The 22,500-nt window shown below is 46.8% G+C and overlaps 1 protein-coding gene across 1 annotated transcript in view; it reads left to right on the plus strand.

Annotated features, from left to right (window-relative positions):
* The window catches only part of LOC117728810 (SH3 and multiple ankyrin repeat domains protein 2-like), a 99,076-nt gene that overhangs the window by 7,812 nt on the left and 68,764 nt on the right, over positions 1-22,500 (plus strand). The window contains 1 exon segment of the mRNA XM_034529691.1: positions 1-141. This exon segment is cut by the window's left edge and continues 325 nt beyond it. Within this exon segment, the coding sequence (XP_034385582.1) occupies positions 1-141 (141 nt within the window).

Consider the following 22,500-nt stretch of genomic DNA (forward strand, 5'->3'; position numbering starts at 1 on the left):
CGTGGTGGTGCGGACCATGGGGAGGGGGGCGAGGAGCCGGTCGCCCTCCCTCAGCCGGCTGGGGGAGGAGGCCCGGCGGGCGCCGCCCATCCAGCGCCAGCCCAGGTGAGCCTCCGCCAACACGCACGGCAAAGACTGTGTGTTTCGCCCGGTCCTCTTTGTGTCCTTCTCGCTACATCCGGACTGACTAACTGAGAGGTCAGAGGTCAACACGTGACGCACTAATATTTAGCTGTCAATATTTCTGCTGTTGAGTTCCAGCACAGCTGTGGTCTGTGGTCGCTTTCACGCTCAAGATGTTGTTTTCATATCGGTTCTTCACCCGAGTGTCCAGAGGAGTTCTGCTCCATTTATATAGACTTCTATACAACCAGAGGAGTTCTGCTCCATTTATAGAGACTTCTATACAACCAGAGGAGTTCTGCTCCATTTATATAGACTTCTATACAACCAGAGGAGTTCTGCTCCATTTATAGAGACTTCTATAAAACCAGAGGAGTCGCCCCCTGGTGGTCAGGAGAGAGAATGCAGCTTTAACACATTAAGCATAGACTTCTATACAACCAGAGGAGTCGCCCCCTGGTGTTCAGGAGAGAGAATGCAGCTTTAACACATTAAGCATAGACTTCTATAAAACCAGAGGAGTTCTGCTCCATTTATGTAAACTTCTATACAATCAGAGGAGTTCTGCTCCATTTATATAGACTTCTATACAACCAGAGGAGTTCTGCTCCATTTATAGAGACTTCTATACAACTAGAGGAGTCGCCCCCTGGTGGTCAGTAGAGAGAATGCAGCTTTAACACATGAAGCATAGACTTCTATACAACCAGAGGAGTCGCCCCCTGGTGGTCAGTAGAGAGAATGCAGCTTTAACACATGAAGCATAGACTTCTATACAACCAGAGGAGACGCCCCCTGGTGGTCAGGAGAGAGAATGCAGCTTTTTAGCCGTCGCTATCTTAGTATGGCCGTCGTTGTGTTGTTTTATTTGCATACGATAAACAGGAAGTGAGCACATCTGGACTGAGTGACGTAGAGACATCTCTGGTGTCGACCTGTCAATCATCCTGTATCTCAGAGCTGATGATTGACGTGGTTTCATTGTGGTTCCTTCTGAGCGCTGTGGCTCGTCTTCCTCTACTGTACGTACAGTGTGCATCCTGCACCCCCCACGCAAGATGATGTATGACGGGCTCCTCTGGGAAACGTGCCATCAGAAACACGCTCTGGCTTCCCGGAGTAGCCACGGCAACCGTTGCCATGGTCGCCCCACAGACACTTTTGAGAAATTGCGTGCGGGTTTCACATGTATGCAGAACGTTCGCCTCGCGTGTCGAGTCCCAACGTTAGCGCCCTGTGTGTGTGTGTGTGTGTGTGTGTGTTTGTGCAGCCTGTGTGTGTTTGTGCAGCGTGTGTGTGTGTGTGTGTTTGTGCAGCCTGTGTGTGTTTGTGCAGCGTGTGTGTGATTGTGTGTGTGTGTGTGTTTGTGCAGCCTGTGTGTGTTTGTGCAGCGTGTGTGTGTGTGTGTGTGTGTTTGTGCAGCGTGTGTGTGTGTGTTTGTGCAGCGTGTGTGTGTGTGCGTGTGTGTGTTTGTGCAGCGCGCGTGTGTGTGTGTGTGTGTTTGTGCAGCGTGTGTGTGTGTGTGTGTGTATGTGTATGTGTAATGCTGTGTGTGTGTGTGTGTGTGTGTGTGTGTGCAGCGTGTGATCGGCGGAGGATTAAAATGTGACAGGCGTTTATCTTTGGGACCGATGTTACATGTCAATCCCAAATAAGACACATGCTCTCTTCCTCCTCTTCCTCATCATCCACCTCCTCCTCTTCCTCCTCTTCTTTCTGCTCCTCCTCCTCTTACTCCTCCTCCTCTTCTTCCTCCTCCTCTTCCTCCTCCTCCTCTTCTTCCTCCTCCTCTTCCTTTTCCTCCTCCTCTTTCTGCTCCTCCTCTTCCTCTTCCTCCTCCTCTTCCTTTTCCTCCTCTTCCTCCTCCTCCTCTTCTTACTCCTCCTCCTCTTCTTCCTCCTCTTCCTTTTCCTCCTCCTCTTTCTGCTCCTCCTCTTCCTCTTCCTCCTCCTCTTCCTTTTCCTCCTCCTCCTCCTCCTCTTCCTCTTCCTCCTCCTCTTCCTCTTCCTCCTCCTCCTTGGCAGATGGACACATTTGGAAGCCCTCTCAACACTACCCACACTGTGTAGCTGCCTCTGTCCAACTCACAGGCAAGAAGTGAAGATGAAGATGTAGAATTAAGAAGAAGAGAGGAGGAGGAGGAGAGAGAATATAGAGTGAGGGGTTTGGAGGGTGGAGTAGACGGCAAGACAAGTGACGGAGGAGATGAGAGACGGGGGAGGACAGTTGCTTCAGCAGTCACATGAACGTCACAATTATGTCTTCTGAAACGGTTCACAATCAAAGAGACGGAGAGCTTGATGGACGACTAACCCGACTCCTCTGGTTGTATAGAAGTCTATGCTTCATGTGTTAAAGCTGCATTCTCTCTCCTGACCACCAGGGGGCAACTCCTCTGGTTGTATAGAAGTCTATGCTTCATGTGTTAAAGCTGCATTCTCTCTCCTGACCACCAGGGGGCGACTCCTCTGGTTGTATAGAAGTCTATGCTGCATGTGTTAAAGCTGCATTCTCTCTACTGACCACCAGGGGGCGACTCCTCTGGTTGTATAGAAGTCTATGCTTCATGTGTTAAAGCTGCATTCTCTCTCCTGACCACCAGGGGGGCGACTCCTCTGGTTGTATAGAAGTCTATGCTTCATGTGTTAAAGCTGAATTCTCTGTCCTGACCACCAGGGGGCGACTCCTCTGGTTGTATAGAAGTCTGACTTCTCTACGAGCCAGTGGAGACGTGTGGCGTCCAATAAGTGTGATCTTTCATCTCTGGATACATTTTAAAGCACCTCGCTCGTCTTTCTCCATCCCATAATACCCCCCCCTATCTAACCTTCGCCCACACATGACAAAGTCTCCGTGGCATCCTACTTAACACCTCCCCCTTTTGCTCCCACTTGACATGTCATTAGTTAGAAACACACACACAGTTACGCACACATGCACAGAGTGACAGCTGTCAGTCTGCTCCACGGGCGCCATGGCAACAGCTTCGCAGCTCGACTTGGTGAGGAATAATAACGATATACTAATTAATGACCGTTGATGATGCGTATTAACAGATCGTTTGTTCGCTGAATCGTCTCAAAAATCATCAACAATATAGTAAATATATATATATATGTATATATATATATATATATATATATATAAAATAGTAATTTAATAGTGTTGTTTTATTTATAAAAACAGACAATTTAAGTTGTAAGTAAATAAAAGATATTATTTTATGGGCGTTTTTAGTTTCAATGAAGTTTAATAACGCATCATGAGAACGTTATCATTTACCTTCAGCCAGTACTCGTGTTCACTGAGCGGAGCCTGAACGCATCATGAGAACGTTATCATTTACCTTCAGCCAGTACTCGTGTTCACTGAGCGGAGCCTGAACGCATCATGAGAACGTTATCATTTACCTTCAGCCAGTACTCGTGTTCACTGAGCGGAGCCTGAACGCATCATGAGAACGTTATCATTTACCTTCAGCCAGTACTCATGTTCACTGAGCGGAGCCTGAACGCATCATGAGAACTTTCTCATTTACCTTCAGCCAGTACTCGTGTTCACTGAGCGGAGCCTGAACGCATCATGAGAACGTTATCATTTACCTTCAGCCAGTACTCGTGTTCACTGAGTGGAGCCTGAACGCATCATGAGAACGTTATCATTTACCTTCAGCCAGTATTCGTGTTCACTGAGCGGAGCCTGAACGCATCATGAGAACGTTATCATTTACCTTCAGCCAGTACTCGTGTTCACTGAGCGGAGCCTGAACGCATCATGAGAACGTTATCATTTACCTTCAGCCAGTACTCGTGTTCACTGAGCGGAGCCTGAACGCATCATGAAAACGTTATCATTTACCTTCAGCCAGTACTCGTGTTCACTGAGTGGAGCCTGAACGCATCATGAGAACGTTATCATTTACCTTCAGCCAGTATTCGTGTTCACTGAGCGGAGCCTGAACGCATCATGAGAACGTTATCATTTACCTTCAGCCAGTACTCGTGTTCACTGAGCGGAGCCTGAACGCATCATGAGAACGTTATCATTTACCTTCAGCCAGTACTCGTGTTCACTGAGCGGAGCCTGAACGCATCATGAGAACGTTATCATTTACCTTCAGCCAGTACTCGTGTTCACTGAGCAGAGCCTGAACGCATCATGAGAACGTTATCATCTACCTTCAGCTAGTACTCATGTTCACTGAGCGGTGCCTGAACGCATCATGAGAACGTTATCATTTACCTTCAGCCAGTACTCATGTTCACTGAGCGGAGCCTGAACGCATCATGAGAACGTTATCATTTACCTTCAGCCAGTACTCGTGTTAACTGAGCGGAGCCTGAACGCATCATGAGAACGTTATCATTTACCTTCAGCCAGTACTCGTGTTCACTGAGTGGAGCCTGAACGCATCATGAGAACGTTATCATTTACCTTCAGCCAGTACTCGTGTTCACTGAGCGGAGCCTGAACGCATCATGAGAACGTTATCATTTACCTTCAGCCAGTACTCGTGTTCACTGAGCAGAGCCTGAACGCATCATGAGAACGTTATCATTTACCTTCAGCCAGTACTCGTGTTCACTGAGTAGAGCCTGAACGCATCATGAGAACGTTATCATTTACCTTCAGCCAGTACTCGTGTTCACTGAGTAGAGCCTGAACGCATCATGAGAACGTTATCATTTACCTTCAGCCAGTACTCGTGTTCACTGGGCAGAGCCTGAACGCATCATGAGAACGTTATCATTTACCTTCAGCCAGTACTCGTGTTCACTGAGCGGAGCCTGAACGCATCATGAGAACGTTATCATTTACCTTCAGCCAGTACTCGTGTTCACTGAGCAGAGCCTGAACGCATCATGAGAACGTTATCATTTACCTTCAGCCAGTACTCGTGTTCACTGAGCAGAGCCTGAACGCATCATGAGAACGTTATCATCTACCTTCAGCTAGTACTCATGTTCACTGAGCGGAGCCTGAACGCATCATGAGAACGTTATCATTTACCTTCAGCCAGTACTCATGTTCACTGAGCGGAGCCTGAACGCATCATGAGAACTTTCTCATTTACCTTCAGCCAGTACTCATGTTCACTGAGTAGAGCCTGAACGCATCATGAGAACGTTATCATTTACCTTCAGCCAGTACTCGTGTTCACTGAGTAGAGCCTGAACGCATCATGAGAACGTTATCATTTACCTTCAGCCAGTACTCGTGTTCACTGAGCGGAGCCTGAACGCATCATGAGAACGTTATCATTTACCTTCAGCCAGTACTCGTGTTCACTGAGCGGAGCCTGAACGCATCATGACAACGTTATCATTTACCTTCAGCCAGTACTCGTGTTCACTGAGTAGAGCCTGAACGCATCATGAGAACGTTATCATTTACCTTCAGCCAGTACTCGTGTTCACTGAGCGGAGCCTGAACGCATCATGAGAACGTTATCATTTACCTTCAGCCAGTACTCGTGTTCACTGAGCGGAGCCTGAACGCATGATGAGAACGTTATCATTTACCTTCAGCCAGTACTCATGTTCACTGAGTAGAGCCTGAACGCATCATGAGAACTTTCTCATTTACCTTCAGCCAGTACTCATGTTCACTGAGTAGAGCCTGAACGCATCATGAGAACGTTATCATTTACCTTCAGCCAGTACTCGTGTTCACTGAGTGGAGCCTGAACGCATCATGAGAACGTTCTCATTTACCTTCAGCCAGTATTCGTGTTCACTGAGCGGAGCCTGAACGCATCATGAGAACGTTATCATTTACCTTCAGCCAGTACTCGTGTTCACTGAGCGGAGCCTGAACGCATCATGAGAACGTTATCATTTACCTTCAGCCAGTACTCGTGTTCACTGAGCGGAGCCTGAACGCATCATGAGAACGTTATCATTTACCTTCAGCCAGTACTCGTGTTCACTGAGCAGAGCCTGAACGCATCATGAGAACGTTATCATCTACCTTCAGCTAGTACTCATGTTCACTGAGCGGTGCCTGAACGCATCATGAGAACGTTATCATTTACCTTCAGCCAGTAGTCGTGTTCACTGAGCGGAGCCTGAACGCATCATGAGAACGTTATCATTTACCTTCAGCCAGTACTCGTGTTAACTGAGCGGAGCCTGAACGCATCATGAGAACGTTATCATTTACCTTCAGCCAGTACTCGTGTTCACTGAGTGGAGCCTGAACGCATCATGAGAACGTTATCATTTACCTTCAGCCAGTACTCGTGTTCACTGAGCGGAGCCTGAACGCATCATGAGAACGTTATCATTTACCTTCAGCCAGTACTCGTGTTCACTGAGCGGAGCCTGAACGCATCATGAGAACGTTATCATTTACCTTCAGCCAGTACTCGTGTTCACTGAGTAGAGCCTGAACGCATCATGAGAACGTTATCATTTACCTTCAGCCAGTACTCGTGTTCACTGAGTAGAGCCTGAACGCATCATGAGAACGTTATCATTTACCTTCAGCCAGTACTCGTGTTCACTGGGCAGAGCCTGAACGCATCATGAGAACGTTATCATTTACCTTCAGCCAGTACTCGTGTTCACTGAGCAGAGCCTGAACGCATCATGAGAACGTTATCATTTACCTTCAGCCAGTACTCGTGTTCACTGAGCAGAGCCTGAACGCATCATGAGAACGTTATCATTTACCTTCAGCCAGTACTCGTGTTCACTGAGCAGAGCCTGAACGCATCATGAGAACGTTATCATCTACCTTCAGCTAGTACTCATGTTCACTGAGCGGAGCCTGAACGCATCATGAGAACGTTATCATTTACCTTCAGCCAGTACTCATGTTCACTGAGCGGAGCCTGAACGCATCATGAGAACTTTCTCATTTACCTTCAGCCAGTACTCATGTTCACTGAGTAGAGCCTGAACGCATCATGAGAACGTTATCATTTACCTTCAGCCAGTACTCGTGTTCACTGAGTGGAGCCTGAACGCATCATGAGAACGTTATCATTTACCTTCAGCCAGTACTCGTGGTCACTGAGCGGAGCCTGAACGCATCATGAGAACGTTATCATTTACCTTCAGCCAGTACTCGTGTTCACTGAGCGGAGCCTGAACGCATCATGACAACGTTATCATTTACCTTCAGCCAGTACTCGTGTTCACTGAGTAGAGCCTGAACGCATCATGAGAACGTTATCATTTACCTTCAGCCAGTACTCGTGTTCACTGAGCGGAGCCTGAACGCATCATGAGAACGTTATCATTTACCTTCAGCCAGTACTCGTGTTCACTGAGCGGAGCCTGAACGCATGATGAGAACGTTATCATTTACCTTCAGCCAGTACTCATGTTCACTGAGTAGAGCCTGAACGCATCATGAGAACTTTCTCATTTACCTTCAGCCAGTACTCATGTTCACTGAGTAGAGCCTGAACGCATCATGAGAACGTTATCATTTATTTTCAGCCAGTACTCGTGTTCACTGAGTGGAGCCTGAACGCATCATGAGAACGTTCTCATTTACCTTCAGCCAGTACTCGTGTTCACTGAGTGGAGCCTGAACGCATCATGAGAACGTTATCATTTACCTTCAGCCAGTACTCGTGTTCACTGAGTGGAGCCTGAACGCATCATGAGAACGTTATCATTTACCTTCAGCCAGTACTCGTGTTCACTGAGTGGAGCCTGAACGCATCATGAGAACGTTCTCATTTACCTTCAGCCAGTACTCGTGTTCACTGAGTGGAGCCTGAACGCATCATGAGAACGTTATCATTTACCTTCAGCCAGTACTCGTGTTCACTGAGTGGAGCCTGAATGCATCATGAGAACGTTATCATTTACCTTCAGCCAGTACTCGTGTTCACTGAGCGGAGCCTGAACGCATCATGAGAACGTTATCATTTACCTTCAGCCAGTACTCGTGTTCACTGAGCGGAGCCTGAACGCATCATGAGAACGTTATCATTTACCTTCAGCCAGTACTCGTGTTCACTGAGTAGAGCCTGAACGCATCATGAGAACGTTATCATTTACCTTCAGCCAGTACTCGTGTTCACTGAGTAGAGCCTGAACGCATCATGAGAACGTTATCATTTACCTTCAGCCAGTACTCGTGTTCACTGGGCAGAGCCTGAACGCATCATGAGAACGTTATCATTTACCTTCAGCCAGTACTCGTGTTCACTGAGCAGAGCCTGAACGCATCATGAGAACGTTATCATTTACCTTCAGCCAGTACTCGTGTTCACTGAGCAGAGCCTGAACGCATCATGAGAACGTTATCATTTACCTTCAGCCAGTACTCGTGTTCACTGAGCAGAGCCTGAACGCATCATGAGAACGTTATCATCTACCTTCAGCTAGTACTCATGTTCACTGAGCGGAGCCTGAACGCATCATGAGAACGTTATCATTTACCTTCAGCCAGTACTCATGTTCACTGAGCGGAGCCTGAACGCATCATGAGAACTTTCTCATTTACCTTCAGCCAGTACTCATGTTCACTGAGTAGAGCCTGAACGCATCATGAGAACGTTATCATTTACCTTCAGCCAGTACTCGTGTTCACTGAGTGGAGCCTGAACGCATCATGAGAACGTTATCATTTACCTTCAGCCAGTACTCGTGGTCACTGAGCGGAGCCTGAACGCATCATGAGAACGTTATCATTTACCTTCAGCCAGTACTCGTGTTCACTGAGCGGAGCCTGAACGCATCATGACAACGTTATCATTTACCTTCAGCCAGTACTCGTGTTCACTGAGTAGAGCCTGAACGCATCATGAGAACGTTATCATTTACCTTCAGCCAGTACTCGTGTTCACTGAGCGGAGCCTGAACGCATCATGAGAAAGTTATCATTTACCTTCAGCCAGTACTCGTGTTCACTGAGCGGAGCCTGAACGCATGATGAGAACGTTATCATTTACCTTCAGCCAGTACTCATGTTCACTGAGTAGAGCCTGAACGCATCATGAGAACTTTCTCATTTACCTTCAGCCAGTACTCATGTTCACTGAGTAGAGCCTGAACGCATCATGAGAACGTTATCATTTACCTTCAGCCAGTACTCGTGTTCACTGAGTGGAGCCTGAACGCATCATGAGAACTTTCTCATTTACCTTCAGCCAGTACTCGTGTTCACTGAGTGGAGCCTGAATGCATCATGAGAACGTTATCATTTACCTTCAGCCAGTACTCGTGTTCACTGAGCGGAGCCTGAACGCATCATGAGAACGTTATCATTTACCTTCAGCCAGTACTCGTGTTCACTGAGCGGAGCCTGAACGCATCATGAGAACGTTATCATTTACCTTCAGCCAGTACTCGTGTTCACTGAGTAGAGCCTGAACGCATCATGAGAACGTTATCATTTACCTTCAGCCAGTACTCGTGTTCACTGAGTAGAGCCTGAACGCATCATGAGAACGTTATCATTTACCTTCAGCCAGTACTCGTGTTCACTGGGCAGAGCCTGAACGCATCATGAGAACGTTATCATTTACCTTCAGCCAGTACTCGTGTTCACTGAGCAGAGCCTGAACGCATCATGAGAACGTTATCATTTACCTTCAGCCAGTACTCGTGTTCACTGAGCAGAGCCTGAACGCATCATGAGAACGTTATCATTTACCTTCAGCCAGTACTCGTGTTCACTGAGCAGAGCCTGAACGCATCATGAGAACGTTATCATCTACCTTCAGCTAGTACTCATGTTCACTGAGCGGAGCCTGAACGCATCATGAGAACGTTATCATTTACCTTCAGCCAGTACTCATGTTCACTGAGCGGAGCCTGAACGCATCATGAGAACTTTCTCATTTACCTTCAGCCAGTACTCATGTTCACTGAGTAGAGCCTGAACGCATCATGAGAACGTTATCATTTACCTTCAGCCAGTACTCGTGTTCACTGAGTGGAGCCTGAACGCATCATGAGAACGTTATCATTTACCTTCAGCCAGTACTCGTGGTCACTGAGCGGAGCCTGAACGCATCATGAGAACGTTATCATTTACCTTCAGCCAGTACTCGTGTTCACTGAGCGGAGCCTGAACGCATCATGACAACGTTATCATTTACCTTCAGCCAGTACTCGTGTTCACTGAGTAGAGCCTGAACGCATCATGAGAACGTTATCATTTACCTTCAGCCAGTACTCGTGTTCACTGAGCGGAGCCTGAACGCATCATGAGAACGTTATCATTTACCTTCAGCCAGTACTCGTGTTCACTGAGCGGAGCCTGAACGCATGATGAGAACGTTATCATTTACCTTCAGCCAGTACTCATGTTCACTGAGTAGAGCCTGAACGCATCATGAGAACTTTCTCATTTACCTTCAGCCAGTACTCATGTTCACTGAGTAGAGCCTGAACGCATCATGAGAACGTTATCATTTACCTTCAGCCAGTACTCGTGTTCACTGAGTGGAGCCTGAACGCATCATGAGAACGTTCTCATTTACCTTCAGCCAGTACTCGTGTTCACTGAGTGGAGCCTGAACGCATCATGAGAACGTTATCATTTACCTTCAGCCAGTACTCGTGTTCACTGAGTGGAGCCTGAACGCATCATGAGAACGTTATCATTTACCTTCAGCCAGTACTCGTGTTCACTGAGTGGAGCCTGAACGCATCATGAGAACGTTCTCATTTACCTTCAGCCAGTACTCGTGTTCACTGAGTGGAGCCTGAACGCATCATGAGAACGTTATCATTTACCTTCAGCCAGTACTCGTGTTCACTGAGTGGAGCCTGAATGCATCATGAGAACGTTATCATTTACCTTCAGCCAGTACTCGTGTTCACTGAGCGGAGCCTGAACGCATCATGAAAACGTTATCATTTACCTTCAGCCAGTACTCGTGTTCTCTGAGCGGAGCCTGAACGCATCATGAAAACGTTATCATTTACCTTCAGCCAGTACTCGTGTTCACTGAGTGGAGCCTGAACGCATCATGAGAACGTTATCATTTACCTTCAGCCAGTATTCGTGTTCACTGAGCGGAGCCTGAACGCATCATGAGAACGTTATCATTTACCTTCAGCCAGTACTCGTGTTCACTGAGCGGAGCCTGAACGCATCATGAGAACGTTATCATTTACCTTCAGCCAGTACTCGTGTTCACTGAGCGGAGCCTGAACGCATCATGAAAACGTTATCATTTACCTTCAGCCAGTACTCGTGTTCACTGAGTGGAGCCTGAACGCATCATGAGAACGTTATCATTTACCTTCAGCCAGTATTCGTGTTCACTGAGCGGAGCCTGAACGCATCATGAGAACGTTATCATTTACCTTCAGCCAGTACTCGTGTTCACTGAGCGGAGCCTGAACGCATCATGAGAACGTTATCATTTACCTTCAGCCAGTACTCGTGTTCACTGAGCGGAGCCTGAACGCATCATGAGAACGTTATCATTTACCTTCAGCCAGTACTCGTGTTCACTGAGCAGAGCCTGAACGCATCATGAGAACGTTATCATCTACCTTCAGCTAGTACTCGTGTTCACTGAGCGGTGCCTGAACGCATTATGAGAACGTTATCATTTACCTTCAGCCAGTACTCGTGTTCACTGAGCGGAGCCTGAACGCATCATGAGAACGTTATCATTTACCTTCAGCCAGTACTCGTGTTAACTGAGCGGAGCCTGAACGCATCATGAGAACGTTATCATTTACCTTCAGCCAGTACTCGTGTTCACTGAGTGGAGCCTGAACGCATCATGAGAACGTTATCATTTACCTTCAGCCAGTACTCGTGTTCACTGAGCGGAGCCTGAACGCATCATGAGAACGTTATCATTTACCTTCAGCCAGTACTCGTGTTCACTGAGAGGAGCCTGAACGCATCATGAGAACGTTATCATTTACCTTCAGCCAGTACTCGTGTTCACTGAGTAGAGCCTGAACGCATCATGAGAACGTTATCATTTACCTTCAGCCAGTACTCGTGTTCACTGAGTAGAGCCTGAACGCATCATGAGAACGTTATCATTTACCTTCAGCCAGTACTCGTGTTCACTGGGCAGAGCCTGAACGCATCATGAGAACATTATCATTTACCTTCAGCCAGTACTCGTGTTCACTGAGCAGAGCCTGAACGCATCATGAGAACGTTATCATTTACCTTCAGCTAGTACTCGTGTTCACTGAGCAGAGCCTGAACGCATCATGAGAACGTTATCATTTACCTTCAGCCAGTACTCGTGTTCACTGAGCAGAGCCTGAACGCATCATGAGAACGTTATCATCTACCTTCAGCTAGTACTCATGTTCACTGAGCGGAGCCTGAACGCATCATGAGAACGTTATCATTTACCTTCAGCCAGTACTCATGTTCACTGAGCGGAGCCTGAACGCATCATGAGAACTTTCTCATTTACCTTCAGCCAGTACTCATGTTCACTGAGTAGAGCCTGAACGCATCATGAGAACGTTATCATTTACCTTCAGCCAGTACTCGTGTTCACTGAGTGGAGCCTGAACGCATCATGAGAACGTTATCATTTACCTTCAGCCAGTACTCGTGGTCACTGAGCGGAGCCTGAACGCATCATGAGAACGTTATCATTTACCTTCAGCCAGTACTCGTGTTCACTGGGCAGAGCCTGAACGCATCATGAGAACGTTATCATTTACCTTCAGCCAGTACTCGTGTTCACTGAGCAGAGCCTGAACGCATCATGAGAACGTTATCATTTACCTTCAGCCAGTACTCGTGTTCACTGAGCAGAGCCTGAACGCATCATGAGAACGTTATCATTTACCTTCAGCCAGTACTCGTGTTCACTGAGCAGAGCCTGAACGCATCATGAGAACGTTATCATCTACCTTCAGCTAGTACTCATGTTCACTGAGCGGAGCCTGAACGCATCATGAGAACGTTATCATTTACCTTCAGCCAGTACTCATGTTCACTGAGCGGAGCCTGAACGCATCATGAGAACTTTCTCATTTACCTTCAGCCAGTACTCATGTTCACTGAGGAGAGCCTGAACGCATCATGAGAACGTTATCATTTACCTTCAGCCAGTACTCGTGTTCACTGAGTGGAGCCTGAACGCATCATGAGAACGTTATCATTTACCTTCAGCCAGTACTCGTGGTCACTGAGCGGAGCCTGAACGCATCATGAGAACGTTATCATTTACCTTCAGCCAGTACTCGTGTTCACTGAGCGGAGCCTGAACGCATCATGACAACGTTATCATTTACCTTCAGCCAGTACTCGTGTTCACTGAGTAGAGCCTGAACGCATCATGAGAACGTTATCATTTACCTTCAGCCAGTACTCGTGTTCACTGAGCGGAGCCTGAACGCATCATGAGAACGTTATCATTTACCTTCAGCCAGTACTCGTGTTCACTGAGCGGAGCCTGAACGCATCATGAGAACGTTATCATTTACCTTCAGTCGGTACTCGTGTTCACTGAGCGGAGCCTGAACGCATCATGAGAACGTTATCATTTACCTTCAGCCAGTACTCGTGTTCACTGAGTAGAGCCTGAACGCATCATGAGAACTTTCTCATTTACCTTCAGCCAGTACTCATGTTCACTGAGTAGAGCCTGAACGCATCATGAGAACGTTATCATTTACCTTCAGCCAGTACTCGTGTTCACTGAGTGGAGCCTGAACGCATCATGAGAACGTTCTCATTTACCTTCAGCCAGTACTCGTGTTCACTGAGTGGAGCCTGAACGCATCATGAGAACGTTATCATTTACCTTCAGCCAGTACTCGTGTTCACTGAGTGGAGCCTGAACGCATCATGAGAACGTTATCATTTACCTTAAGCCAGTACTCGTGTTCACTGAGTGGAGCCTGAACGCATCATGAGAACGTTATCATTTACCTTCAGCCAGTACTCGTGTTCACTGAGTGGAGCCTGAATGCATCATGAGAACGTTATCATTTACCTTCAGCCAGTACTCGTGTTCACTGAGCGGAGCCTGAACGCATCATGAAAACGTTATCATTTACCTTCAGCCAGTACTCGTGTTCACTGAGCGGAGCCTGAACGCATCATGAAAACGTTATCATTTACCTTCAGCCAGTACTCGTGTTCACTGAGTGGAGCCTGAACGCATCATGAGAACGTTATCATTTACCTTCAGCCAGTATTCGTGTTCACTGAGCGGAGCCTGAACGCATCATGAGAACGTTATCATTTACCTTCAGCCAGTACTCGTGTTCACTGAGCGGAGCCTGAACGCATCATGAGAACGTTATCATTTACCTTCAGCCAGTACTCGTGTTCACTGAGCGGAGCCTGAACGCATCATGAAAACGTTATCATTTACCTTCAGCCAGTACTCGTGTTCACTGAGTGGAGCCTGAACGCATCATGAGAACGTTATCATTTACCTTCAGCCAGTATTCGTGTTCACTGAGCGGAGCCTGAACGCATCATGAGAACGTTATCATTTACCTTCAGCCAGTACTCGTGTTCACTGAGCGGAGCCTGAACGCATCATGAGAACGTTATCATTTACCTTCAGCCAGTACTCGTGTTCACTGAGCGGAGCCTGAACGCATCATGAGAACGTTATCATTTACCTTCAGCCAGTACTCGTGTTCACTGAGCAGAGCCTGAACGCATCATGAGAACGTTATCATCTACCTTCAGCTAGTACTCGTGTTCACTGAGCGGTGCCTGAACGCATTATGAGAACGTTATCATTTACCTTCAGCCAGTACTCGTGTTCACTGAGCGGAGCCTGAACGCATCATGAGAACGTTATCATTTACCTTCAGCCAGTACTCGTGTTAACTGAGCGGAGCCTGAACGCATCATGAGAACGTTATCATTTACCTTCAGCCAGTACTCGTGTTCACTGAGTGGAGCCTGAACGCATCATGAGAACGTTATCATTTACCTTCAGCCAGTACTCGTGTTCACTGAGCGGAGCCTGAACGCATCATGAGAACGTTATCATTTACCTTCAGCCAGTACTCGTGTTCACTGAGCGGAGCCTGAACGCATCATGAGAACGTTATCATTTACCTTCAGCCAGTACTCGTGTTCACTGAGTAGAGCCTGAACGCATCATGAGAACGTTATCATTTACCTTCAGCCAGTACTCGTGTTCACTGAGTAGAGCCTGAACGCATCATGAGAACGTTATCATTTACCTTCAGCCAGTACTCGTGTTCACTGGGCAGAGCCTGAACGCATCATGAGAACATTATCATTTACCTTCAGCCAGTACTCGTGTTCACTGAGCAGAGCCTGAACGCATCATGAGAACGTTATCATTTACCTTCAGCTAGTACTCGTGTTCACTGAGCAGAGCCTGAACGCATCATGAGAACGTTATCATTTACCTTCAGCCAGTACTCGTGTTCACTGAGCAGAGCCTGAACGCATCATGAGAACGTTATCATCTACCTTCAGCTAGTACTCATGTTCACTGAGCGGAGCCTGAACGCATCATGAGAACGTTATCATTTACCTTCAGCCAGTACTCATGTTCACTGAGCGGAGCCTGAACGCATCATGAGAACTTTCTCATTTACCTTCAGCCAGTACTCATGTTCACTGAGTAGAGCCTGAACGCATCATGAGAACGTTATCATTTACCTTCAGCCAGTACTCGTGTTCACTGAGTGGAGCCTGAACGCATCATGAGAACGTTATCATTTACCTTCAGCCAGTACTCGTGGTCACTGAGCGGAGCCTGAACGCATCATGAGAACGTTATCATTTACCTTCAGCCAGTACTCGTGTTCACTGAGCGGAGCCTGAACGCATCATGACAACGTTATCATTTACCTTCAGCCAGTAGTCGTGTTCACTGAGTAGAGCCTGAACGCATCATGAGAACGGTATCATTTACCTTCAGCCAGTACTCGTGTTCACTGAGCGGAGCCTGAACGCATCATGAGAACGTTATCATTTACCTTCAGCCAGTACTCGTGTTCACTGAGCGGAGCCTGAACGCATCATGAGAACGTTATCATTTACCTTCAGCCAGTACTCATGTTCACTGAGTAGAGCCTGAACGCATCATGAGAACTTTCTCATTTACCTTCAGCCAGTACTCATGTTCACTGAGTAGAGCCTGAACGCATCATGAGAACGTTATCATTTACCTTCAGCCAGTACTCGTGTTCACTGAGTGGAGCCTGAACGCATCATGAGAACGTTCTCATTTACCTTCAGCCAGTACTCGTGTTCACTGAGTGGAGCCTGAACGCATCATGAGAACGTTCTCATTTACCTTCAGCCAGTACTCGTGTTTACTGAGTGGAGCCTGAACGCATCATGAGAACGTTATCATTTACCTTCAGCCAGTACTCGTGTTCACTGAGTGGAGCCTGAACGCATCATGAGAACGTTATCATTTACCTTCAGCCAGTACTCGTGTTCACTGAGTGGAGCCTGAACGCATCATGAGAACGTTATCATTTACCTTCAGCCAGTACTCGTGTTCACTGAGTGGAGCCTGAATGCATCATGAGAACGTTATCATTTACCTTCAGCCAGTACTCGTGTTCACTGAGCGGAGCCTGAACGCATCATGAAAACGTTATCATTTACCTTCAGCCAGTACTCGTGTTCACTGAGCGGAGCCTGAACGCATCATGAAAACGTTATCATTTACCTTCAGCCAGTACTCGTGTTCACTGAATGGAGCCTGAACGCATCATGAGAACGTTATCATTTACCTTCAGCCAGTATTCGTGTTCACTGAGCGGAGCCTGAACGCATCATGAGAACGTTATCATTTACCTTCAGCCAGTACTCGTGTTCACTGAGCGGAGCCTGAACGCATCATGAGAACGTTATCATTTACCTTCAGCCAGTACTCGTGTTCACTGAGCGGAGCCTGAACGCATCATGAAAACGTTATCATTTACCTTCAGCCAGTACACGTGTTCACTGAGTGGAGCCTGAACGCATCATGAGAACGTTATCATTTACCTTCAGCCTGTATTCGTGTTCTCTGAGCGGAGCCTGAACGCATCATGAGAACGTTATCATTTACCTTCAGCCAGTACTCGTGTTCACTGAGCGGAGCCTGAACGCATCATGAGAACGTTATCATTTACCTTCAGCCAGTACTCGTGTTCACTGAGCGGAGCCTGAACGCATCATGAGAACGTTATCATTTACCTTCAGCCAGTACTCGTGTTCACTGAGCAGAGCCTGAACGCATCATGAGAACGTTATCATCTACCTTCAGCTAGTACTCATGTTCACTGAGCGGTGCCTGAACGCATCATGAGAACGTTATCATTTACCTTCAGCCAGTACTCGTGTTCACTGAGCGGAGCCTGAACGCATCATGAGAACGTTATCATTTACCTTCAGCCAGTACTCGTGTTAACTGAGCGGAGCCTGAACGCATCATGAGCACGTTATCATTTACCTTCAGCCAGTACTCGTGTTCACTGAGCGGAGCCTGAACGCATCATGAGAACGTTATCATTTACCTTCAGCCAGTACTCGTGTTCACTGAGCGGTGCCTGAACGCATCATGAGAACGTTATCATTTACCTTCAGCCAGTACTCATGTTCACTGAGTAGAGCCTGAACGCATCATGAGAACTTTCTCATTTACCTTCAGCCAGTACTCGTGTTCACTGAGTAGAGCCTGAACGCATCATGAGAACGTTATCATTTACCTTCAGCCAGTACTCGTGTTCACTGAGTGGAGCCTGAACGCATCATGAGAACGTTCTCATTTACCTTCAGCCAGTACTCGTGTTCACTGAGTGGAGCCTGAACGCATCATGAGAACGTTCTCATTTACCTTCAGCCAGTACTCGTGTTCACTGAGTGGAGCCTGAACGCATCATGAGAACGTTCTCATTTACCTTCAGCCAGTACTCGTGTTCACTGAGTGGAGCCTGAACGCATCATGAGAACGTTATCATTTACCTTCAGCCAGTACTCGTGTTCACTGAGCGGAGCCTGAACGCATCATGAGAACGTTATCATTTACCTTCAGCCAGTACTCGTGTTAACTGAGCGGAGCCTGAACGCATCATGAGAACGTTATCATTTACCTTCAGCCAGTACTCGTGTTCACTGAGCGGAGCCTGAACGCATCATGAGAACGTTATCATTTACCTTCAGCCAGTACTCGTGTTCACTGAGCGGAGCCTGAACGCATCATGAGAACGTTATCATTTACCTTCAGCCAGTACTCGTGTTCACTGAGCGGAGCCTGAACGCATCATGAGAACGTTATCATTTACCTTCAGCCAGTACTCGTGTTCACTGAGTAGAGCCTGAACGCATCATGAGAACGTTATCATTTACCTTCAGCCAGTACTCGTGTTCACTGAGTAGAGCCTGAACGCATCATGAGAACGTTATCATTTACCTTCAGCCAGTACTCGTGTTCACTGGGCAGAGCCTGAACGCATCATGAGAACGTTATCATTTACCTTCAGCCAGTACTCGTGTTCACTGAGCAGAGCCTGAACGCATCATGAGAACGTTATCATTTACCTTCAGCCAGTACTCGTGTTCACTGAGCAGAGCCTGAACGCATCATGAGAACGTTATCATTTACCTTCAGCCAGTACTCGTGTTCACTGAGCAGAGCCTGAACGCATCATGAGAACGTTATCATCTACCTTCAGCTAGTACTCATGTTCACTGAGCGGTGCCTGAACGCATCATGAGAACTTTATCATTTACCTTCAGCCAGTACTCATGTTCACTGAGCAGAGCCTGAACGCATCATGAGAACGTTATCATTTACCTTCAGCCAGTACTCGTGTTCACTGAGTAGAGCCTGAACGCATCATGAGAACGTTATCATTTACCTTCAGCCAGTACTCATGTTCACTGAGCAGAGCCTGAACGCATCATGAGAACGTTATCATTTACCTTCAGCTAGTACTCATGTTCACTGAGCAGAGCCTGAACGCATCATGAGAACGTTATCATTTACCTTCAGCCAGTACTCATGTTCACTGAGCAGAGCCTGAACGCATCATGAAAACGTTATCATTTACCTTCAGCCAGTACTCGTGTTCACTGAATGGAGCCTGAACGCATCATGAGAACGTTATCATTTACCTTCAGCCAGTATTCGTGTTCACTGAGCGGAGCCTGAACGCATCATGAGAACGTTATCATTTACCTTCAGCCAGTACTCGTGTTCACTGAGCGGAGCCTGAACGCATCATGAGAACGTTATCATTTACCTTCAGCCAGTACTCGTGTTCACTGAGCGGAGCCTGAACGCATCATGAAAACGTTATCATTTACCTTCAGCCAGTACACGTGTTCACTGAGTGGAGCCTGAACGCATCATGAGAACGTTATCATTTACCTTCAGCCAGTATTCGTGTTCACTGAGCGGAGCCTGAACGCATCATGAGAACGTTATCATTTACCTTCAGCCAGTACTCGTGTTCACTGAGCGGAGCCTGAACGCATCATGAGAACGTTATCATTTACCTTCAGCCAGTACTCGTGTTCACTGAGCGGAGCCTGAACGCATCATGAGAACGTTATCATTTACCTTCAGCCAGTACTCGTGTTCACTGAGCAGAGCCTGAACGCATCATGAGAACGTTATCATCTACCTTCAGCTAGTACTCATGTTCACTGAGCGGTGCCTGAACGCATCATGAGAACGTTATCATTTACCTTCAGCCAGTACTCGTGTTCACTGAGCGGAGCCTGAACGCATCATGAGAACGTTATCATTTACCTTCAGCCAGTACTCGTGTTAACTGAGCGGAGCCTGAACGCATCATGAGCACGTTATCATTTACCTTCAGCCAGTACTCGTGTTCACTGAGCGGAGCCTGAACGCATCATGAGAACGTTATCATTTACCTTCAGCCAGTACTCGTGTTCACTGAGCGGTGCCTGAACGCATCATGAGAACGTTATCATTTACCTTCAGCCAGTACTCATGTTCACTGAGTAGAGCCTGAACGCATCATGAGAACTTTCTCATTTACCTTCAGCCAGTACTCGTGTTCACTGAGTAGAGCCTGAACGCATCATGAGAACGTTATCATTTACCTTCAGCCAGTACTCGTGTTCACTGAGTGGAGCCTGAACGCATCATGAGAACGTTCTCATTTACCTTCAGCCAGTACTCGTGTTCACTGAGTGGAGCCTGAACGCATCATGAGAACGTTCTCATTTACCTTCAGCCAGTACTCGTGTTCACTGAGTGGAGCCTGAACGCATCATGAGAACGTTCTCATTTACCTTCAGCCAGTACTCGTGTTCACTGAGTGGAGCCTGAACGCATCATGAGAACGTTATCATTTACCTTCAGCCAGTACTCGTGTTCACTGAGCGGAGCCTGAACGCATCATGAGAACGTTATCATTTACCTTCAGCCAGTACTCGTGTTAACTGAGCGGAGCCTGAACGCATCATGAGAACGTTATCATTTACCTTCAGCCAGTACTCGTGTTCACTGAGCGGAGCCTGAACGCATCATGAGAACGTTATCATTTACCTTCAGCCAGTACTCGTGTTCACTGAGCGGAGCCTGAACGCATCATGAGAACGTTATCATTTACCTTCAGCCAGTACTCGTGTTCACTGAGCTGAGCCTGAACGCATCATGAGAACGTTATCATTTACCTTCAGCCAGTACTCGTGTTCACTGAGTAGAGCCTGAACGCATCATGAGAACGTTATCATTTACCTTCAGCCAGTACTCGTGTTCACTGAGTAGAGCCTGAACGCATCATGAGAACGTTATCATTTACCTTCAGCCAGTACTCGTGTTCACTGGGCAGAGCCTGAACGCATCATGAGAACGTTATCATTTACCTTCAGCCAGTACTCGTGTTCACTGAGCAGAGCCTGAACGCATCATGAGAACGTTATCATTTACCTTCAGCCAGTACTCGTGTTCACTGAGCAGAGCCTGAACGCATCATGAGAACGTTATCATTTACCTTCAGCCAGTACTCGTGTTCACTGAGCAGAGCCTGAACGCATCATGAGAACGTTATCATCTACCTTCAGCTAGTACTCATGTTCACTGAGCGGTGCCTGAACGCATCATGAGAACGTTATCATTTACCTTCAGCCAGTACTCGTGTTCACTGAGCAGAGCCTGAACGCATCATGAGAACGTTATCATTTACCTTCAGCCAGTACTCGTGTTCACTGAGTAGAGCCTGAACGCATCATGAGAACGTTATCATTTACCTTCAGCCAGTACTCATGTTCACTGAGCAGAGCCTGAACGCATCATGAGAACGTTATCATTTACCTTCAGCTAGTACTCATGTTCACTGAGCAGAGCCTGAACGCATCATGAGAACGTTATCATTTACCTTCAGCCAGTACTCATGTTCACTGAGCAGAGCCTGAACGCATCATGAGAACGTTATCATTTACCTTCAGCCAGTACTCATGTTCACTGAGCAGAGCCTGAACGCATCATGAGAACGTTATCATTTACCTTCAGCCAGTACTCGTGTTCACTGAGCGGAGCCTGAACGCATCATGAGAACGTTATCATTTACCTTCAGCCAGTACTCATGTTCACTGAGCAGAGCCTGAACGCATCATGAGAACGTTATCATGGTTATATCACAAACAATTTCACCACAGAGAAGATTATAAAATACGAAACCCGTCGATCGTGAAGCAGGAAACACGTAACATGCAACACAATAAAAGTGTGGAGCGAATAGTCAAACTCTTTTTATGAGACTTTCACTTTGAAAATTAATAAATAAATAAATCGTCTGTATCCGTGTACCTGGCTACATGAACGCCTGTTCTCCAGATTCCACGGGGTGACGGGGTGACGGGGTCACGGGGTCACGGGGTCACGGGGTCACGGTCTCATGTAAACAATGTCAGTGTTGATTCCCCCCACGCCCCCCCACCCCTTCCTCCTCGTTTCGGGTGATCATCCAATAATAGCACAAATTATGCTCAGTATTAATCAACACTGACTAATTAGCGCCTCAAAGCCACCTGAGTAAAAAAGGGAAAACATGGCCGCCGGTTCCTCGATCTCAGCCGATGATGTCGTCTCTTTACTGATGATGTCATCGGGGTAATTGGGCTTCAAGGCTACCGACTTCGTTTTAAAAAAGAATTTCATTTATTTTATACCAAGCTGAATCTACTGTGACGACCGTACCGAGCATTGTGGGAAATGTAGGATCCAGGGTTTTTATGCGGTTTTCTACATTTAATGTCTTCACTTCAAATTATAACGTAGTGAAGCCAAGATAATGAATTACAATCTTTATTAAATAAAAATGGTATTTGTACTATTAATACTTTTAATTGTATGCTACTAAATTGACATATATTTCTATGCTACACTAATACTATAACCTTGTTTAATATATATATTTATATAAACATATAATGTAAAAAAGTACTTTCCATCTTTTCAACGTTTTCCTGATAAACTGATGATATTGA

The sequence above is a fragment of the Cyclopterus lumpus genome, chromosome 3, assembly GCF_009769545.1.
Source record: "Cyclopterus lumpus isolate fCycLum1 chromosome 3, fCycLum1.pri, whole genome shotgun sequence".
NCBI classification, from domain to species: Eukaryota; Metazoa; Chordata; class Actinopteri; order Perciformes; family Cyclopteridae; genus Cyclopterus; species Cyclopterus lumpus.